This window comes from Falco peregrinus, chromosome 2, assembly GCF_023634155.1.
Source record: "Falco peregrinus isolate bFalPer1 chromosome 2, bFalPer1.pri, whole genome shotgun sequence".
Taxonomy (NCBI): domain Eukaryota; kingdom Metazoa; phylum Chordata; class Aves; order Falconiformes; family Falconidae; genus Falco; species Falco peregrinus.
Window position 1 is genome coordinate 95,443,086 of NC_073722.1, and position 20,547 is coordinate 95,463,632.

General features: G+C 34.9%; 1 protein-coding gene across 1 annotated transcript in view; it reads right to left on the reverse strand.

Annotated features, from left to right (window-relative positions):
* Positions 1-20,547, reverse strand: part of KNTC1 (kinetochore associated 1) — a 41,473-nt gene that overhangs the window by 13,548 nt on the left and 7,378 nt on the right. Inside the window, 32 exon segments of the mRNA XM_055795901.1 lie at positions 51-140; positions 856-1,066; positions 1,309-1,418; positions 1,815-1,931; positions 2,654-2,782; positions 3,659-3,763; positions 4,321-4,484; positions 4,977-5,033; positions 5,967-6,108; positions 7,069-7,166; positions 7,353-7,525; positions 8,174-8,466; positions 9,034-9,101; positions 9,177-9,246; positions 10,043-10,162; positions 11,292-11,426; positions 12,151-12,256; positions 12,386-12,489; positions 12,940-13,038; positions 13,331-13,474; positions 13,979-14,092; positions 15,191-15,292; positions 15,375-15,431; positions 15,647-15,790; positions 16,542-16,653; positions 17,076-17,137; positions 17,634-17,699; positions 18,233-18,322; positions 18,416-18,541; positions 19,183-19,258; positions 19,352-19,417; positions 19,523-19,566. Of these exon segments, the coding sequence (XP_055651876.1) occupies positions 51-140; positions 856-1,066; positions 1,309-1,418; positions 1,815-1,931; positions 2,654-2,782; positions 3,659-3,763; positions 4,321-4,484; positions 4,977-5,033; positions 5,967-6,108; positions 7,069-7,166; positions 7,353-7,525; positions 8,174-8,466; positions 9,034-9,101; positions 9,177-9,246; positions 10,043-10,162; positions 11,292-11,426; positions 12,151-12,256; positions 12,386-12,489; positions 12,940-13,038; positions 13,331-13,474; positions 13,979-14,092; positions 15,191-15,292; positions 15,375-15,431; positions 15,647-15,790; positions 16,542-16,653; positions 17,076-17,137; positions 17,634-17,699; positions 18,233-18,322; positions 18,416-18,541; positions 19,183-19,258; positions 19,352-19,417; positions 19,523-19,566 (3,594 nt within the window).

Below are 20,547 nucleotides of genomic sequence, written 5' to 3' on the forward strand. Positions count from 1 at the left end.
GTAGAATAGAAATGCCATTAGCAAGGTAACAGCAATATATTTGGACATACCTGATTTAGCCGGATACTGGTGTTCTTTTCATCAGCATTTTGCATCGCTTTCAGGACAATTTCAATAGTTTCATAGTCATAAGGATCAAGCTGTTGAAAATAATGATCTATTTTAAAAGATTTCTCTTATAAAAGCATACAACTGTCTTAACTTTTCCCAAATTTAATACCAACTGTACTGTTTCTTCAGTGTGATGTCAATATAAGCATGTTTCTCAAAAAAAAAAACCAACCCCCCCCCCCCCCCCCCCCCCCCGACTTCCACTACATAGTCCTAAATCCTAAAAAAATTGTCAGGTTATTGCAGAAAGACCAAACACGAAATTATGAGGAGGAAAACCCCCAAAAACTCAACAAACCTAAACCCCCCAACAACAGAAAACAAAACCAGGCAAACAAAAAACCCTCAAGATATATTTTTTTTTTGCCCCTATCTATTTTAAATGTCGCACTTTGAAATATTTCCACTGTGGTATGATACTTAGAAATGACGTTTTAGTTTGATTATTTTCTGATTGTTTTTAAGGCAAGTGGGAAGAAAGACTCTACCTGTCTTTAAAGAAAATTAGGTATGTTGCTCTGGGTTTTTTTCTTCTAGAAAAATAGAAAATTGAAACTTACATACATTCTTTTGCAAAATATGAAAAAATACAATCTTTTCAAATTTTTGTGGAATTTTTAATCTGTCATTCAAGAGATGTGCAGTATTTGAGACTGGATGCATACTCCAGGGATTCCTTTTGCCTGTTTTGTTGTGCTTTTTTTTTGTGGGGGGTTTTGGTTGTTTGGTTTTTTTCTTTTTTACCTTGTACAATATTCCACTGAGGCTAGTGACCAGGTCTTTCGTACTTTTCAGTAGAGGAATAATTTCTAGTGCTCTAGCTAGTAATGTGGAATGAGGTTGCTTCTTGCTGTATTCTGCAGAGTCATCTTCAACATGATTTGTATTAGCATTCTGGAGAAGAAGTGTTTCAATGCAAAGCTGCAGTGCGGCATCACTGTCCAGCATGAAAGTGCTAGGAGAGGACAGAATATTATTTTCTCTGTGACTTTTGGTGTCATCAAGGTGCATATTTCCTTATGAATAAATTGACCAGAGACCAGTATGCATTCTGATTAATACTTAAAAATACCACACCCCCCCCCCCGCCAATTGCCTATTACATTAATTGGGATCTATTTAAACCAAAATAGATTTCAGTAGGCATGGTTATTATTACAGCAACAGTTAAGCACAATTGATTTTCTTAACTATTACCTGCAGTAATTCAATATGAGATCTGTGTCCACTTTTGGATTTTGTACCAGTGTTCTTATGAGTTCCTTCTTCCTTATTGCTGGTTGTCTAAATACAGTCTCGAAAGAAATCTACAGATAAATAAACAGTTTATCTTTTTCCCAAAGAAGTCTTTTAGATAATATCAAGACTAATTCCTTATATAGTTAACCTTCTACTAATTCCTTATATAGTTAACCTTCAATCCAGACACTTTCAGAGCAGGAAAACGCAGTGCATTTGCTGACTGTGCCCTGTGCCAAATAATACTTAAGCACTTAAAAATTCTTTTTTAGCACCCTCAATTATTGTGTATCTCAAGTTTCTGAGGTTTATGTAAGCAGACAAGCAGAATGAAAAATTAAAAACCAAACAAACCCCCAACTTTCCTCACATTGGAATTGGAAAACTAAAAGTCACAATATATCTCAGAACATACTGACATTTCATCAGTTCATAAAACCCTAAAATCAATCAATCAAACTTACACCAAATTTACCAAGTTGGATACCCCATTCTGCATCAGTAACCAATTCTTGGAATTTCTTTTTTTCTTCTGCTTCACCACATTGGTTAGCAAGCTGTGCTCCAATCAGAGCTACTGCCTAAAAAGAGTGAGAAGGGAAATGTCTAAAAGTATAATAAAAAATCTGAATATTGGAATCCCAAGGTCTAAATCCTTAGAGGAACTTAAAACAATTCATACATGATCACACAAGTGTGTAAAATGAAAAACAAACCTCACAGAAGGTAGCACCAAGATCACCCCACCTCCTGAGTCAGCAGTTCAAAACTACTTTAAAATTGGGTTTCTTCCTCAAAAATATTCTTAGTATGGTACTAGTGAAACTAATACAAAAGGTATTTTTTAGACATCATCTTTTCTCCAAATTTATGATCCTGTCTCTCCCCATTTCTTTGTTGTGCCTTACTTCCCATCTTCCTTTATATTTTAATAGATGTATTTATTTACTCATTCCATTCTTGACAACTGCTATCAGAGAACAATTTTTCCAAAATATAATGTGGGTATAAATTATGATGGGACCTGAAATAAACAATTTCAGGCTTTGGAATAAGTCATGATGAGGTAATATAATGGCTGGACTTTTATCACGCTAACTATTTACAGCAACTGCCTGTGCACAATCTTACACTGTGGCAAAGAGAGGTAGCTTCTCTCTCAGTGGCGCCCTAAATGACGAACATGTTCAAAGAGCTATAGCCTTAATAATGGCACTTCCATATGATATTGCTGACATCTTTTTTAAAGAAACTCTTTCACAATCTCTATTTGCTGAAGAAATACATTCCCTTGTGAATTTACCAAAACTTTTCTGTAATTTTGCCATGTATTGTCTATGACGTCCCACAGCTTATTGAACATATCTTCCTTGGGCAAAACTGTGCAATAGCCCAATGCCAGGTTCTGATCTATGTCTCGACAGTTAAACACCTTCGTTGGGGGGAAGGAAAAAGAGAAGAAGAAAAAAAGAGAAAATTATAAACATTAGGAATTTATTTTAATAGGTCTCTTTGTACAAAGTATAACACTTGAAAAGTACTCTGTAATTTAGAGGTGTGTTGGGACTTTAAGTTGGAGGAAATATGAGAATAAGAATGCATTTCAGGTTTAGAACTTAAAAATTGAAGTATACTGAAGCCAGTCTAAAAGTATCTTTCCTTAGTCTAAACTGCCTTAGAAGATGGTATATTGTAGGTTTTGCAGACAGCTGTTTTAAAAATTCCCATCAACTAGAAGTCTACAAATCTAAAAGAAACCAGGATTGAAAATTAGATAAAGGATACCTACAGATCATAAAGGCCATTATTATAATTTAGGAGTTCTGAAAGGATCCCTCAAAGATGAAGCTCCCACTCTATATAACCTTTCAGGCAGAAGCAAATAGTGTGTGATCAAAAAGCCACTGTCTTTAAGAGGCTCAAATACAGCAGGGCTACAACACGTGGCTGCCACCAAGGTGGTGTCTGTGCAAAGGCTGTTCAGAAACATATGCTCTGGCTGTGGTGGGAGGTGAGGCAGCTGGGACTGCAGAAGGCAAAGCTGTCAGGCCACCCAGCCCTCCCCTGCCCCATTCTGGTGTTGAGACATAAGGTTGTGGAACCCAGTCCCTTCCTGCCACTGCAATGCTTTCAGTACTTCCCTTCACCTTTGCTATGGTTTTCTGAGAAGCTTTCCACAATGCATGGGTTTTGTGGCATTTGGCCACTTGACAATTTCAGAATAGGCTTCTGCAATAGGAAGGGAAGCTCCTTTCTTGACAGGGCAGCAGAAAGGGGCTCACTCTTATCCTTTTCAGAATATTCTTACCTTGTGTAATAAGGTCAGGATAGTGGTCAAAATTACTGAAGTACACTTCTGTTTCATAGCAACAAGAAAGCTTTTGGTTTCAGCTATTGTATTGCCATCATGTAGCTATTGTAAAAAAAAAAAAATGGCAGTCAGCACATGGTTAAAAATAAATTCTAATCCTTCAACTCCTTTTGTCATGTGATAGGTCACATAATATGACTTATGACAGCAAGTGTATTTTCAGATTTAATTAAGGTCTTGTAAAGATCTCTTCCAGATAGAAAAAGGATTTGTTTCCAAGTGCTTTTGAACGAGAAGAGTTTCTTGAATATTCTACTTGCAACTTTTCCCATACTAACCAAGGATCAAACAATTTGAAAGAACATAATAAACAGTTATTAACATTCATTTTATTCCTTGCCTCCCTACAGAGACTAGAAGTTTAGTTCTGAACATACTTAGCAAAGAGAAACAGAGGACCATGGAAAATAGAGAAGAAACTACCAACTCCTTTCACAAAATGACCCAACATCTGATCAAATGGTAGTAATTTTTAAAAGGTCGCAGCGATAGCCTCTCCCATACCTATCAAATTCTTACAGAACTACTCTAAACTTGTTAATAGTTGGCATACTTCTAAGATTCACTCTCAGCAAAATTCAGCATTGTCCTTGCCATACCTTTTCACTCAGGGAAAAATCCATGTTATTTGATATACCATGCTGAAGACAGGATCCAAACGAGCAGAGTACGACCCGCAAAGCCAACTCACACTGACTGCACTCCATGAGGTTCTGTAGCACTGCACAGATGGGAGTTCTAGCTGGCAGCAGACGGTTCTGTCCTGTGATATATTTCCAAAACAAACAACACCAGAAAATAATTAGTATATTTATATGAATCATATCGTTCTTGGAATTAATATCAGAGCAGTTTCCCTTTTCTTCATTAAATTTAAGACACAAGATCAGCTTTAGATCCCTTTGAAACCTTAAATTTTCAGAGCTTTTAATACACTATTTTAGTTCAAAAACGCAAAGCTGGTCATCTTCTTGGAAGGCCTGTAATGAATCCTAGCTCACAGTGGTAGAACTCCTGAAGTACAGTCTTTGACAAATGCTCAAAATCATGTCTGAATGATAACAATTAGCATCCAAACTGGTGTCTTCTGTGCTGAACCAAGCTATTCCCCTAGAATATGGCTTTAAGTGGAACTTCTAGGCACCTCTTTAAAAAAACTGCGAGTTAGTCATGCTTGTGTAGGTTTAATTTAAACCTCACATTTTCTAGTGGTCTGGTTTATACTATTAGTGTGGTGAATCAGCCATTATGGTACCTTTAATAAATGCACCGTTTGCCAGGCTTGTAGAGTCCAAAGGATACAGCTTGTTCTCTGAAAGACAGACAAATACCCATCAGCAGTGTGCCAAGATCTCAGCAACACTATGAAGCCTGGAAGTACCTTAAAAATACTGTACTTCAGGGACAGTACATGAAATAAAGACACATGAACTTTAGGAGCCAGGACTGCTATTTTTAACTGTGCCTGATCAGAAGTTATTTCCTAGGAAGGAATATCTTTTGAAACACACAAAGGGATACAAGCCAACAGTTTTCAGTAACTACTTTGTGTATAAATGCCTTTGTCTTGATGAGACAGTCAACAGAAACATTTAAGCTGTGAAGGTAACAAATGTATTCAAATCAATCAAATAAGCATGTCCTGTATAGGTAGATTTAGCACTGTGCAACAGTATTTGCAATTATATGCTTTTTAATACACCAGTGACACATTAGGAAAGAAAGCATTTACATCAAGTAGTATTAAAAATAAATAATTCTAAAATATGCAGTGCTTCTTTCAGAGAGCTGAAAGTGTATTTTTTCGGTACCTACAATGTTGTAGGCTCTATTTATAATACTTGAAATTTTCAAACTTGTGTGTAACTACAATGGTATATAATACAAGGACAATCATTTTAGAATAAGTTGAAATTAATCTCAATAAAATCCTCTCTCCATTACTGGCTACCAGAAGATGCCTAGAGAAGATCCTAAGAACAGGGCAAGTTTATAGTAACACTTCTCTAGAGCATTCTCCATGTCTTCAGACATTTGTCATTCAGATTCTTCCTGAACCAGAACAAAGCCCAGTAATCTTTACATTCTATACCCCTCCAATGGGTATTTCTTCCGTGAGTTTGTCTAATTGAGATTTCTGAGGTGGTAATTTCCACACAAGTGCTGCATTATTTATATACCTAGACAAAAATCAATACGAAATACAGATTTTATATTGACTCAATGTTCAGGAAAGCAAGTTTACCACAAACAGGCAGAAGAGAAGAGATAGTCTCATATGCAACTGGAAGAGCTATCTGTGGATCTAGAACTATGCCATCTTCATTGAAGAAGTCATCATAAGTCCACTCTTCATAAGGATCTTTATCTCCTCCAAAGGATGTTGTCTAAATAAGAATATTGTCAAAAGTATACACAATAAAAATAATAGCTAGTAAGCCTATTAAACAAACTAAGCATTACAAGAGATTCCAGTTTCTGAATACAGGAATGGAACACGATCTTCTATTTGAAAATGGATTCTACTACACTACTTTCTGTTAAATGTCTAGTAGAATTAAACATGTTTCCTACTTAGAATGGCCACATTTCTCTTTAATGTGGCAGTTATTTAGTTGTACAGCCAAAATGCATTCTTAATTATTTTAATGGAGGCTTTCATAAACATTCTTGGCCAAATACTATAAGCAAACATTTTTCAAATGGATAATTTTTTTGAAAAATGACATTCAGTGCATAAATATGCTTGCCTAGCCACTTTGATCTACTCCACTCAAACTGTAAGAGGCCATTCATTTCAAGCAGCCTGAAGCACTGCTTGACCTGGACTAAAAACAAAGGTGCTATTCAAGAACTTGATCCATCTTAAAGCTGTACAAAACTGTTGGGAATGCCTTCACATAATACATGCATTTAAAAATCAAACTCTTCCTGCCATTATTTTACCTATTAAAAAAAAAAAAAAAAGCTTTTATAAAGTCAGCTCTTTACAATCACTAGCAGTCCTGGCAGCAGCTATTAAATAAAATTATTATTTTCAGTTACATTAGCAGGATTTACTACACTGAAACATAAGTTGAGAAGGCTACTTTTGCTTGTGTCACAGCTGCACTGTGTTTAGTATTCAAACCAGTTTACTCTTTATGTTGAAGTACACACATATTCAGGAAATTTTTTATTTGTAGAGCTGGGTGGGGGGTGGAGGTTTGTTGTTTGCTTTTTAAACAAGCTGATTAAATACTGCTGGAGAAATGGGAGAAAATAAAAAATATGTACAGTGAACACTATTTAGTCAACCAAGACATCACATATGTTAATAAAAATGTATTTAAGTTAGCAGAAAATACCTTTGCTGTAAATCCATAGTTTTCTATTTGGCACTGTGTGTAAGCATCCTTGGCAACCAAAGTATATTTACATAGTTCTAGACAATCTAATAGTAAATCTGTAAAAATATTAAGATCATTAGCATACTGGGACTGGAAGGTCCTATTTAAAAGGAAACAATTTGCTGCAGCACCTACTTTTACAAAGGCATATCTAGAAATTCACTTTGTTTTCAGGTTTATTAAATATTGCTTGGGAAGTTGGATTCCCAATACGAACACAAATAAATTATAATAGTAATTACCTGGACTACATACTGTAGCTGCTTGGCAAGCCATTTCATAGATCACTGCTGGAAGATTCATGTCATTAGGAGCGATCATTGGAACATCAGCTCCCAACATATGACAAAGTCTTTGACATGCTGAAAACAGCAGCTTCCCTGTTTCTTCATTAGCGTGATTTTCATAGAACTCCCTATTAATAAAAAACCAACAACAAAGGATATTAAAAATACTAGTCTTTAGGGCTTTTACTTAAGGCTACATTCTGTTCGAACTATTTAATTCTCTCTTACTTATTTCACCTATATGACTTACTGCAACTAAAACTTTTGTGACTGAAGTGAAAAATTACAGTGGAGCTTACCTTAGAGACATATACTGCAGCACATAAAACACATTAGTAATAAAAATTATATTTAATATTTTCATCTGGTCTCTTTTGGGGGCAGGTAGGCATGAGGCAGAGACCAGCTAGAAACTATGACATGGTACATACAGTCAGTGTACTATAGTTCTATCTGTGTAAGCTGAGAAACTCTCATAATGGTCATTTAATATCATGCCTTACTTATCTCTCCTATAAAAGTGTAGGGAATCTTTTCACTTAGTAATCACGTTAGGGCAAAAAACAATGGCCATTTTCAGAGACAGCTACTTCACTCTACATTCAGTATTGCATACAAGCAATATAAACATATTTCTTAAACACTCATTTTTAGGCAAAAACCTAAAACAAAATATGATTTCCTTTGCTCTACATTTACTTTTTTCTGCAAAGTATCAGAAATAGTGCAGAAAAGCCCATTAAAAGTTATAATCTTGAAAACCTTTGCAGTTTTACCTGCATATTTTTACAGCATCTTCAACTTTTCCAGCATCTAGTGCTCTCAAGACCAGTTTTTCTCCCAGTTCTTGCTCTGACCTTTGCAGGAGCAAAGCCAGTCTGTGCAACCTTGATTCAGTACAACGGTTCTTGGTTTTACCATCTTCTGAATTATAATTAATTGTTTGCACTTTTCTAGACTTTGACAGAGATCTGACAGTTACATAAGCTTTTATGTGATTCTCAAGAAGCCTAGACATCATTGAAGGGTTCCTAAATTCTTCAACTGAAAGAAAAATATCAAAATCTTCCTGCAACAACAACAAAAAAATTATATATTTGTATTCATGTAACTTCTTTTAAAAATATTGCGGGTTTTTTTGTTAAAAAGTTTATTTCCTGTTTCATTCTTAGAGGAATACTTGCAGTATGAAGTTGACTTTACTAGTGTCTACCAACTGATTTATGTAATAAAGTAGAGAATATCGCTAGACAGTAGGTAAAGCAAAATAAAAAAAACCCTAAAGGATATTGCATGCTCAAATGCTGCATTAAATAATTAAAGTTTACAAACCATGATAGGAACTTAATAAAATATTACAGTATCGTATTACTAAATCTTTGAAGCAATTAAGATTTCTGAGAGGGTATCTAATTTTTGGGTTTAAATGGACAACTGAATTCTACTCATTGGAAACTTTCCCAGGTACTATTTAAAGTTGCTTGATAAGCCTTAGAATCTCTTTGAAGTCAGTAATAAAAACAACCTTTGCATACAAGTTGTAAATACAATTAATTTTTAATATCATCCATGTTATAAGAACAATTGTAATAACTACAGTAAATCAAAAGCAGTCTAAAACTATAAAGATACCTACCTGCAGGGTAGCAAGTGTTTCAAACATTTTCAGGTTTGCTTCACATTCATCTTTTTTCAGAGGATTGTCTGTTGGAGATGAAAAACAATTACTTCCTGCCTCCATTTACAAACAAAACGTAAGATTTTAAAGTTGTGGCTTACTTCTTTGTAGGCTGAACAGGAATTTAAGGATTTCCACGAGTGTCTTAGTCATCAACATTTGCATTTTGTGCTGCAGAAAGGAAGAGGTTAATACTCTGTTTGGTCAAAATGTTGCCAGTAACAGACAGCAGCCCTCAGGCTTCCACTCTATTAATAGGCAATGCTCTACAAATGTCTACAAAGCAACAATTACCAAGTCTAAGATAAAACTAGTTGAAAAAGAAGGAAACAAAGTTATTGCATATATGCATCCTTTACAGAAATAGCAAATATTTTATAGCTGTAATATGTACATATTCCACACAGTCTGTTAGCTCTCACAGGAGTTTTGAAAATATCCACCCTTCTCCCTTTGTTTGTCCTTCCCTTGCCCAGAATAACTCCCTAAATCAACTGTTAACAAAAATTCTCTTCTGGGGTTGTGAGACAGAAATGCATACTGTCACATGTGAAGCTTCAACCCACTTTGGTGCATGGCAAAGCCACACCTACAGTTTTTAAATAGATGTTTTCCAAGCAACTAAAGAAAGAACAGGAAAATAGATAGGACTAGAGGTGTAATAATCCAGCAAGATTTATAAATTATTAATTGAATTCAGATAGACATGCCACTGTGTGGAGATGCCTTTAAAAATAACACAAAAATATTACATAGTGCACAGAATCAGAATAAACCCAAGCTGGAAGAGGCTTCAGGAGGTTACCTAGGCTAACCTGTTGCTCAAAGCAGCACCAGTTCATCACTCCTTTTTGTTGGAAGACACAGTATTTACATTTGCATCCCCTACCTTTTTTTAAGCATCTGCATAAGAATAGTATTTTGAATTATTTGTGCACACACTTTACAATGTCAAATGACTTGGTACCTCTTCAGGGTTATCTGCTTTATTCTGTAATACCAGGGTTCCCCACATACTCAATCTCTCTGCAACCTTCTCAGCTTCAGCAGGAGCCAGAGATTTTAATAAAGTCAGAGATTCCTCTCCCTGGAGTGGGGTGGGGTGGGGAGAGAGAGGGGGGGGGGGGGGGGGAAAAAAAAAAAAAAAAAAGTAAACCAGAAATAATCAAAAGAAAAGGGCATTTACTTTTGGAAAAGCAAAGTTATGTGTATGTCCTTGCTTTCATACAATGGTTACATGATGGCCACTTGGGTAAGATTAATATTCTGGGGATGAATTTCAAATCTCTTTATAAAATAGAGTTGCTATGATATGACTTCCTTAAAGTCCCTGAATAGTTTTTAATAAATCTGTAAGGCTTTCAGTAAAATCTATGTGCTTACTCACTAAGGGTTATAATAAGCAAATTAAAATGCAGTTTTGTTAAATGGCAATTATGCAATGTTTTTAAAACAGTATGATTATCAATAATCCGTGTGCTAATAAGACAGAACAAACATTAACATGAGAAAAGCTGTTTTGCAGGGGAGTTAATTTGATTCCTTTAATCAAAAAACCTCCTTTTCTTCAGCTTAAAGAGATCTCAATAAAATAACCAGGGACAACCACAGGACATAAGGGTAATCACACCTACTATAATGCAGCAAGCAAAAGTAGATGTTTCTAGTTAGGATATCAATATAATTTAAAGATAACTTCAGGGAGTTTTTTGTTAAACTGGGACTTGAAATTAACTTGGAAGAAAACTTCATACCAACAGATAAACATTCAAAGACAACATTCAGGTGCTTTCAATACTAAAGGGGCAGGTCTGTACTCATGGGGTATGGGTGCATCAGAAGAAAGCATGTCTCAGAAGGATATATTTATTTTTTTGTTGGCAAGAAAGCAACTTGCCCCAAAACAACTGTAGCAACAGTAGTATGTGAAAATATGTAGACTTGAATTCCAAACTTGTATTGTATGTTGTGGGTCATACTTTTCATCCTTTTTTGCCACAAATGAAGATGGCTCATGATGTTTAAAGCTCTGACAAAGGTCTCATTTTCAATGTTAAGTATAGACAGTTATGTGTACAATTAATAGAACCGTATTTAAAAAATTCTATGTAAACCATGCGTAAGATTTCAGCAAGTAGTACAACTTGTCCCTGTTTTGAAAATAGGCCTCAGTGTCTTTAAATTCTGAGATCAATTGACATGAAGTATTTCAGTACCCTTTCTTTGTCAATCAGATCTATCATCCTCAAAATGTAGACTTCCACAGTGGGCAACATATATGCTGCTACAATTTTCAGAGCATCCTCCAAAGAAGTAGGGGTATCTTGTTTAAGAATGTATTTCACTAGCCTCTGTAAGAGATCAGATACAAACTTTAGTTTGTTGATGTACAAGGTAACAAAGGAATTAATTTTTATACACTATTTCTGCATCATGATTGTACAGCTCATACCAAGCAAGTTACCTAGAAGTTTAAAACTTGGATCTAGAGAAGGCTTGTCTAAAGCATAACTGGGAGATGATTTGGCTTGGGAAAGAGAATTATCCTGTGAACTCTAAAAATTCAGGGGACTCATCTGGCTCCACAGGATGGCAAGGAGTTTTTCCAGAAATACTCATGTTTTTCCCCCAGTAGAGGGGAAATGCTAAAAAAAACAAGCAAAAAACAAAACAACAACAAAACCCTTAAAAATATCACCAAATATTATTCACTGTGACTTTAGGAGAAACCAGATCTGAAGTCTTGAGAGGAGTTAGCCTTCCATTTTGTTAGTTTCCTTTTTTTTTTTTCCACCTCCCCCATACAGAAAATACTATATTATCAGTGCTGTGCTAATCAGGTTGGGCTAAACTAATCTGTTAATTTAAAAAAAAAAAAAAAAAAAAAAAAAGAGTAGGCTTTTAGACAAAAACCATGTTCCAACAGGACAAGAAAAATGGATATTGGTAACAAGTGGGAGCTACCAGTTGCTAAGATTTTTTGAAAAGTCTGGCTTCTAATACCCCATTAAAATACAAGCAGGTAAGTGTAGAGATTTTTGTTTAACAGAAATAAGAGTAATGCTGATCAATTACCATTATCATCTTCTTGTCCTTTAAAAGATTAGTATCTCTTATCCCATAGCCTCGCAAAAGCTTCTTCATCTCCATCAGTCGGTAACTTTCCTGCAGTAACTTTACTCTATGGAGAAATTAGACTATTATTAATCATCATACTACATCAGATACACAGTATTTCTCTCCTGCAAAAACAGAATTCTACTTGAAAGTCCACACAAAACCAAGGCATAGACTGTGAATGTTGCCTTACTTGACGTGATTCATTTCCAAATGCTGTTTCACCAGCTGCTCCACTGCTGCACTCCACGGTACCATAGCACTATGCATTAACTGTAGAACTGCATCAAATTTCAGCTATAAAAGGAACATGAAGAGCTTAATTTTCAAAGTAAGTTACAAGGTAATCTCTTGAAGTATTGTTCACATGTGATTGATTCATTTAGACAAGCATTTTACTTCCTTGCCCAATCTTCACTTGCATAAAGGGAATTCATTTTCATAATAGATGTGTCAGTTTAGATTAGAAAATGCTTACAGTAATTTACAACATTGTAGAGCTTGAGTTTCATACATATTAAAGTTGGTGAGTTTTCCAAGTGATGACATCAAAACTACAATTAAATTCTCAAGCAAAGAACATCACATGGGAGATTACCAGAATAGAATAAAAAGACAGTATTCTATTTGTTCCTCCTCCTACCACTCATGTAAAAGTGTACTCATATGCTTACATAAAAATTATGTGTTTCAGTCTGAACTGATGCATTAGAGCCACCTGATGCCTGTTTCATAAAATATACTTACATTTGTATCAGAGATACAGCCAATGACAGCTATTGCCTTTGCCTCCCATGCAGTTTCAAATACGGAAGTAGACCGGGTAAAACAACGTTCCAGCAAATTCTGTATATTTTGATAAAAATTATTAGGATATTTTAAATCAGAAAAGATAGGTATATAATAGAAACAAAAATTAAACTTTTTTTTTTACATTAAGGCATAGATTTGGCTATCTTCCCTTGTATCTGTTAATGCCTTATTACTGAAATAGTAACTATCAAAAAGTTCATTGACAGGATAAGCTAATCTGAAAACTGGTCCTAAAATTCAAGTGTAAATATAAATGGTCAGCAGATTTGTTTTCTGCTTACTCATGTTTAAATAGCTTTCTTCAAAAAGAAGAAAATATGGATACCTTTATATACTGTAGAAGGAGTTCATCCTTTTGTAGATTATGTTCGCACAGGTAGGGTTTTATAAACTTCTCCAAAATTGATGGGACAAGCTCTGGTGCCAAAATTTTATCAACCATGCGAAACACAATAGTAGTTGCATTTTCCTGGGCAGCAAGCAGAACATGCCATGTTAGAACATTGCACCTGTTAGTACATGATCCTTTAAATCTCTAGGAAATAATTCAGCATCCATTGTCCATTGAAATAAATTAAATTATTTTGAGAACTAGCATCCATCTTTAACTCAAATAAAAGCTTTCTTTTACAAAGCCTCTTATTGTTCAGTTGTACTTATAATTGCTCTGTTGCTAATGCTTGCTCCATAGTATACCATCTGTAATGAACTGCAAATCATGGAGTTTACGCCATGTTTAACCCTCTTATAGTATCTTGTCACAATATGTATTTATACCAATGGTTGAAACAAAATTTGTAACAAACACAACATATCAAATAGTCTTAGCAGCTTATGAACACAAGTCTAAACAACCACTCCCCACCAGGATTCCCCTTTTGTCTGACTTAAAAATCGCATGCTACAAGATTTTTTTTCCTTCTCAGAACAATCCATTACTCAAAAGCACTTTTTGAAGTGTCTGCAGAATTACCTTTTCAAAATCACAGAGTGCCAGCCTGCAGTTGTATTTTCTGTACAGATTTATCAGCTCTTGTAAATCATTTACCAGCTTCTTTAACCTACGTACCTCTTCACAGTCACATCTCTGAAACAGTATTTAGAAGTGAAACATAAAAGACTTGCTACAATCTTCAAGACCATTAAAGGGCTGTCATAAACACGAAGAAAAATTATTCTCCACATCTCTGCTATAAGACAAGGGTAGTTGACTTATAATGCAGCAAGGAAGATTCTGGTAAGATATTAGGAAAAGATTCTAAATATAAAGACAGCAATGCGCTAGTAGCCCCTGCACAGGGAAGAGGGATGAGTGTTTCATTCCCTAAAAGTCTTAATGATTGATAAGATGAACGCGTCGCTGACATTTTCTTTGGAGTCTGAACCCTCTTTTACATGCAGTTTTCCAAGAAACCTAACAAACAATGTTGATGCCTTGCAGTCTTGAAGATTTTATAAATATACATGCTGAAATGTTACCTTTATATGGCATACAACAATGAAAATCAAGTACATGTTGAAAGTGGGACTTGGAGTAAATTTCTCTTCCTTCCATTATGCACTTTGAGTGTGGCATTCAGAAGTTTAAGACAGGAGATCTAACTAGAATGTCAGTATTTCCAATTTTTAAAATGCACAGCTGGTTAGCTTTGCGTTTTATCTTTCTCCACTTTCATACTACCACTCTTATAGGTGCTATTATACCTAGGATATATAACATACAGAATTTGTGTTTTCACAAATTCAGCATTTATAACGTTACAGCTAGCTGATTTTTAATACCTGTTTTCTCCAGGCCATAACACGTGGCAAATCGCAGTTAATTTCCAAAAATTTTGACAGAGATGAGACATGTTTCTAATTTAAGTTCATAAGGAGTATCTTTAATGAAATTTAAGTGTTTTGTAGTACTCAGGCTTATTTGTGTGCTACAGAGTATTCAAGAATATTATTCATATTTAGACTATTAGTACATCTGTTAAAGGGTATTAAGGTTGCACTGACTTTTTTTTTTTTTAATCTTTAAACCCAAGAAGACTTGAACTGAGTTCCTTCCTTTCATGGAATTAAGTCAGTCTTCACTAAAACCAACAGGGACCTAATTATCATCTATTTCAACTTTAGCATGGAGCACATGTTCTAAAGTCTCTTAGTAGCAAATCCTTGTATTTGCTACATTTCTTACCAAAGGAGTCCACTGGCCAAAAGTTGTCAGTCCCATTTCACCTTGATTTTTACTTGTAAAAAAAAGCTCTGCCATTTGGAGTCCATTTTCTGGCCAATTTGCCTGTCCAAAAGAATTGGTATTAGCAAACTACATTACACATATTGAAACACAAGACACACAAAGTTTCTGCAGTATGACTTACCTTGTCAGTTAATTCAAGATTTCGAGCACCTTGTTCCAGCCATTTTGCTAATATTTTCTGAAAAAAACCAAACAGTTATAAGTAGAATTATGCTATCTATCAAAGCAAAATTTGCCATTAGAAATTTTTTTTACAAGATTTTAAAATATAAACTGTAGTGAAAAGAATGTCTTTAAAAGGCAGCAACAAGGTTCTGACATAAGTCCGTAGGTCTGAGTAAAACTACCTTAGCCTAAGAAAAACAAATTTTGTATTTATTAAGTCAGTCTTACCTGTCCCTGTGGCACAACTCTTCTTAAGAAAGGAACCACGACATTTTTAAGCCACAAATGTAGCTCCTTCAAAGGAACAGTGAAATGGATGGCGTTAAGCAAGTTCTCCAGCATTTTCTCATCAAAACTGCTTTCAAAATCTGCCTGAAATATTAAACAGAACCATTACAGATAATATGAATTATATGTTTATCTGATACTTTGTAAAGCTGTTTCACTAATAGGCAGAAGCAATAGATTTCACACAAAGAGGAAATCTCAGCAATTAGACAGGAATTTTATAAAAAATATAGCCTTGTTCAGAACAACTACAGCTTGGCCTTCTTAAACAAGTCCGAAGTGAATCAATTTCTTTGCAAATTGCAGTGGAAGGATCATGTCCTATTACTTCACAACTTGCTCTATAGTTCTGTCTTATTAAGAAAACAACAGTCATGGACCTGAAAGTCCTGCACTGAAGAATATAATAGCCCATAGCCACCATTATGAATGTGTCATTCAGAGTAAGGAGTCTATGTGATTATTTTTGAAGGATTTTAAGGTAGCCAGCAAACATCCACTTAAAAATTCTGAGAGCTCTGCTTGCAATAAGGTGAATGGAAAATTATAACCACCACAGAATATATCAAAAAACTGTTGTCCTTCAGACCTCAAAATATGCATTCTGACATCAGAAATACCAGTTTATTCCTAAATCAATAAAAAGTTCAGCCTTCTAAGCAGCTAGGTGAACAGGTAATCATTGTGATGATGGATGAGATTCTACCATAGACCTCTGCTTCTTTGAGGAGCTGTTTTATAACTGCATTGGTCTGATTCTGTTAAATAAGGCTGGAAAATTTCAGAGACCTTAACACCCTCCATAAATACCAAGGAAATGCCTATGCCATCTCACCTGATGCCTAAGCCAGAGGTACTGCGCACAAGATAAATTTCCTTCTTCTAGTTGAAATAGGATATTCTTGAAAATATCTTTGTTATTCAAGAATTCTGTCCAAGCAATACCACTAGAAGCAAGAGGAGGAAAAGAAACTCTGTTATTGTTGTATGTCAATACTGAAGGAGTTGGGCGGGGTGGGACAACAGACCTCAAACCTTTTCTAGGTAGTATTACATGCTGTAAGAGACAACAGTAGTGTTAGATTGTGTACGCATAAAATGACAACCCCTCCTATATATGTTAAACAAAAAAAAATAATCTATACAAGATAGTGCATATGAAAAAGGTAATATAAATTTTCAACATACAGGATAATTCAACCTCTCTGTACTCTCCCTTCTCCACAGTAGAGGATGGTAAACTTCAGGAAGAGAAGGAAGGGTTTAAAGTTTAAATAACTAAAAAAAAACTTTTTTCTTAATTTCAATAGCACATACTTAACCATTACAATTACACTGACTCTAAATCAATGAGCAAACAGAAACAAACCTGAATTTCTCTGATCCAAAAGCTCCATAAAAAGTTGTAAGCCTTGCCTGAGCTCTCAATACCTGAAAATGCAGACAAGAGATTTAGGTCAATATCTGTCTTACTGAACAGTAATATTAGATGATTAGAATAACAATCACAAAGAGGAAGAACAGAGGAAAAGAAAGACTTTACAAGAGTTTCAGTTAATTACATATGCAAGTTTGTTTAATAAAGCATTAATCCAAATTCTCAGATGCTTCAAGCTTTACACTGATTTTCCTTGAAGGCAGATGAGGCCTGTCCAGTATACAACAGAACGAAATTAGAAACAAAATTAAATACATAAAAGCACTTAAGAAAGCTTCTTCCTCTAATTTCTGAAGCATGTGAAAATGATTCCTTCTATGACTGAAGAAGCTGCTTATTTCTGAAATCTGTCATTACTGTGGTTCTCTTTCATACTACAAAATATAAGTTCGGCTAGACTTTTAAGAAGTTCAACAGTAGCAGTTTTTAAAACTCTACATTGTAATTGTTTATCATAAGATACTGTTGGGCCAAGGAGTTTGCCCTCACCTCAGTTATGGATACTGGAGCCTCATCACATGATGGAGCAATGCTTCTATCATCTTTCTTCAAGATCTGAAAAAAATACATGAAATGGTTAGGCTGACAACTCTATGCAGAACATGCCAGATAGTACTACAAATTTAATAAGCATACAAGAAAAAACTTAGTATCTCTGTAAACTGGAGTCTGTATTTCACAGTGTTAGACTCTGACTGGATTTCTACATGCAGGATCAGACAGGTAATACGTATCTCTCTCATACTCTTTGATAAGACAGGAAAGACTAAAATAATGAAAACAGAAAAGGTGAACCATTTTGAGCTTTTAGTCCTAAAATTAGTAGTTAAAAGGGATTTAAAAAGACTACTACTCAAAACTAAAACCTGCTTTCTGATGTGAAAATGAAACTATAAGCTCGTTTTTGCCCTTAAGTAAAAGCAAGAGTGATGTTGGAACAAGCCTTGCTCCTTCTTCATACAATTTAAAATGCATTTATTTTTTGAATGACTGTAACTGGTTTGAAGATGTCCCCCATCTCAAGTTGTACAGAATCATGTAATAGGAATGGACAAGTATAAGCAATTTAAACAAATAAAACCCCTTACTCTGACTTTAGCGTAGTTCAACATTTCTTGAGTGGCTTCATACAGTGGCCATGGAGCATTTATACAGTAATCCACAACAAACCGACTATCCTGTTTGCATAAGGAAACAACTAAAATTAATTTCAAGCTCCTTTATAATTTGAATTACTTTATTAGAGAAAGAGGGTAGAAATAGAAACATACTTGAATTTTTTGCAAATTTTCTTTAGCTTCATTCACAAGATCCAGCCAGACTTCACGACTGTAAGTCCCAACAGAAGCTGAAGCTAGTTTCTCTATAATAGTGTTTGCTTTCACTTTGTATACAAGCTGTTTAAAAAAGAAACACAGTTTTCAGTTTGATGCAATTAAGTTTCAAGCAGACAGTCTTCAAATGAAAACTCTATGCTTCCATTTACAATGTTTTTGAGATAAAGTGTGTCCACTTACATTGAATGATTTCATTACAGAAATGCACTACAAATTAGTCCCTAACAATCATGGTATCTTTTTATCTTACCAGCTAGGCCTGTTTTTTTATTTAAAAAAGCAGAGGGAATATTCAAATTGCATTATTTGAATAAATCAGTTAATGAAGCCAGACTATGTGTTAATAAATGCATGTGACAATTCTTTTTTGAATTTTTTTTAGCAACAGTGCTTCCTGCTACTTAAAGGACAAACGTGCCTTCTCTAGATCTAGCTGCACTTATTTTGATCAGATGATGTACTTCTACACCACTTCTCATTGCAAGGTTTGTTAGTTACTGTAAATAAAAACATAGTTCACCACGTAGTCATCTATTTTTGAATCAGCCTTCAAGTATAGCAAATTGCTTTGTAAGGTAACATTTCTCTATATTGGTAATATTTTTAATACTTTCCCTTGGACTACAGGGCAAGATCCTTACTCCTAAGTTCAGTTATACTAATTAATCTCCAAATGTATTTATCAAGAACAGACAACTTACCTCAACATCTAGTCCAAACTGAATAGCAAAACTCTCTGCTTCAGTGAACTTGTGTTTGTGAAGTAAGCGACTTAGCCTAGGGATGAAATTAAGTATACTACTTCAACATAAGTGCCAAACCACAGATAAGAAATATAATAATAAAATTGTGTTTCATAGAAAACATTACCTATTTTCTGGCAAGGCTTCAGTTAAACTTCTCATCACAACAATAGAAACTGGGCCTTCAGAGGATCTGAGGAAGAGAGGGAATTATGTGAACTATGAAACAACTATAATTAGAAGCAGTCTGCCATTTTTATATAATAATGGCCTAGTAAGAAACAAAACATTATCTTACATCTCATGTTTTGCATGAATTCCTTCCAAGAAGTATATGGTATCCTGTAGCATGCAATACCAGAAATCGTTAGGTGGTATGGGAAATCAATTGTAAGAAAGCACAACTGTAATGCATTAAGTGTTTCTTAATCTAGAAACAAACTATTGCCTTTCCCTCAGATAAGCATTTAAAAAAAGCCAAACAACCTAGCAAGTTATTTCCTGGACAGTTTGCACTATCTAAAATTTCTCAGGGCCTTAACTGAAGACTGAAGGTACTCTGCTATCCCAGTTGAATTACCATCAGTACACCGTTCACATTGAGTGAATCATCTCCTCAAAATTACACTCTCATTTTGTCCAAACAATAACCAGGTCACACTGTATCCATCTTCACATCTTTTAGAATCTGATCTCTATGCTACATTCTACAAAGGCAATACATGCCTTGGCATTTCCCACCTTAACTTTATCATCTCAGATCAAAGAAAAGGGATTTATTAGCCATTATTTTCTCCACTATGTAACTGCATATATGATCATTTCTGTCAAGTGCTTCATACAAGGCAAGCAATTTCATCAGCTTTGCATTTTATTGTGTATCAGATCCACTACAAACACTTTCACTATTCCAATGAAGAGCTACTGCTTAGACTTCTAACTTGGTGTCCTCTCACATCCCCACTCCACTTTACCAGTCTTTATAACATTGCTAATTCATAAAGTTCTTGCTTTCTTTTTTTACCTTCTTTTGTTAAGGTCTTTAGAAGGAAGCAGTTTAAACAGTAAAAGAAGTTGTTCTCTCATCTAAAAAAAATTTCCCAAATAAACCCAGAGCATTTTTCTGTGGAAGAGAACTTAAAACTTCATACAGTATTCAGCAGCAAGAACAACTGGCAGTAGTATTAAACACTGCAGTAGACCTGGGCCTAAAATTATTTTTCTCCATCCTTTGGGGCTATCATTTAACATTTCTTTGTATAGTTCCTGCAGTTCCTAGCACAAATTAGTTCTAACTTAAGAAGAATAACACAGCACCCTCTT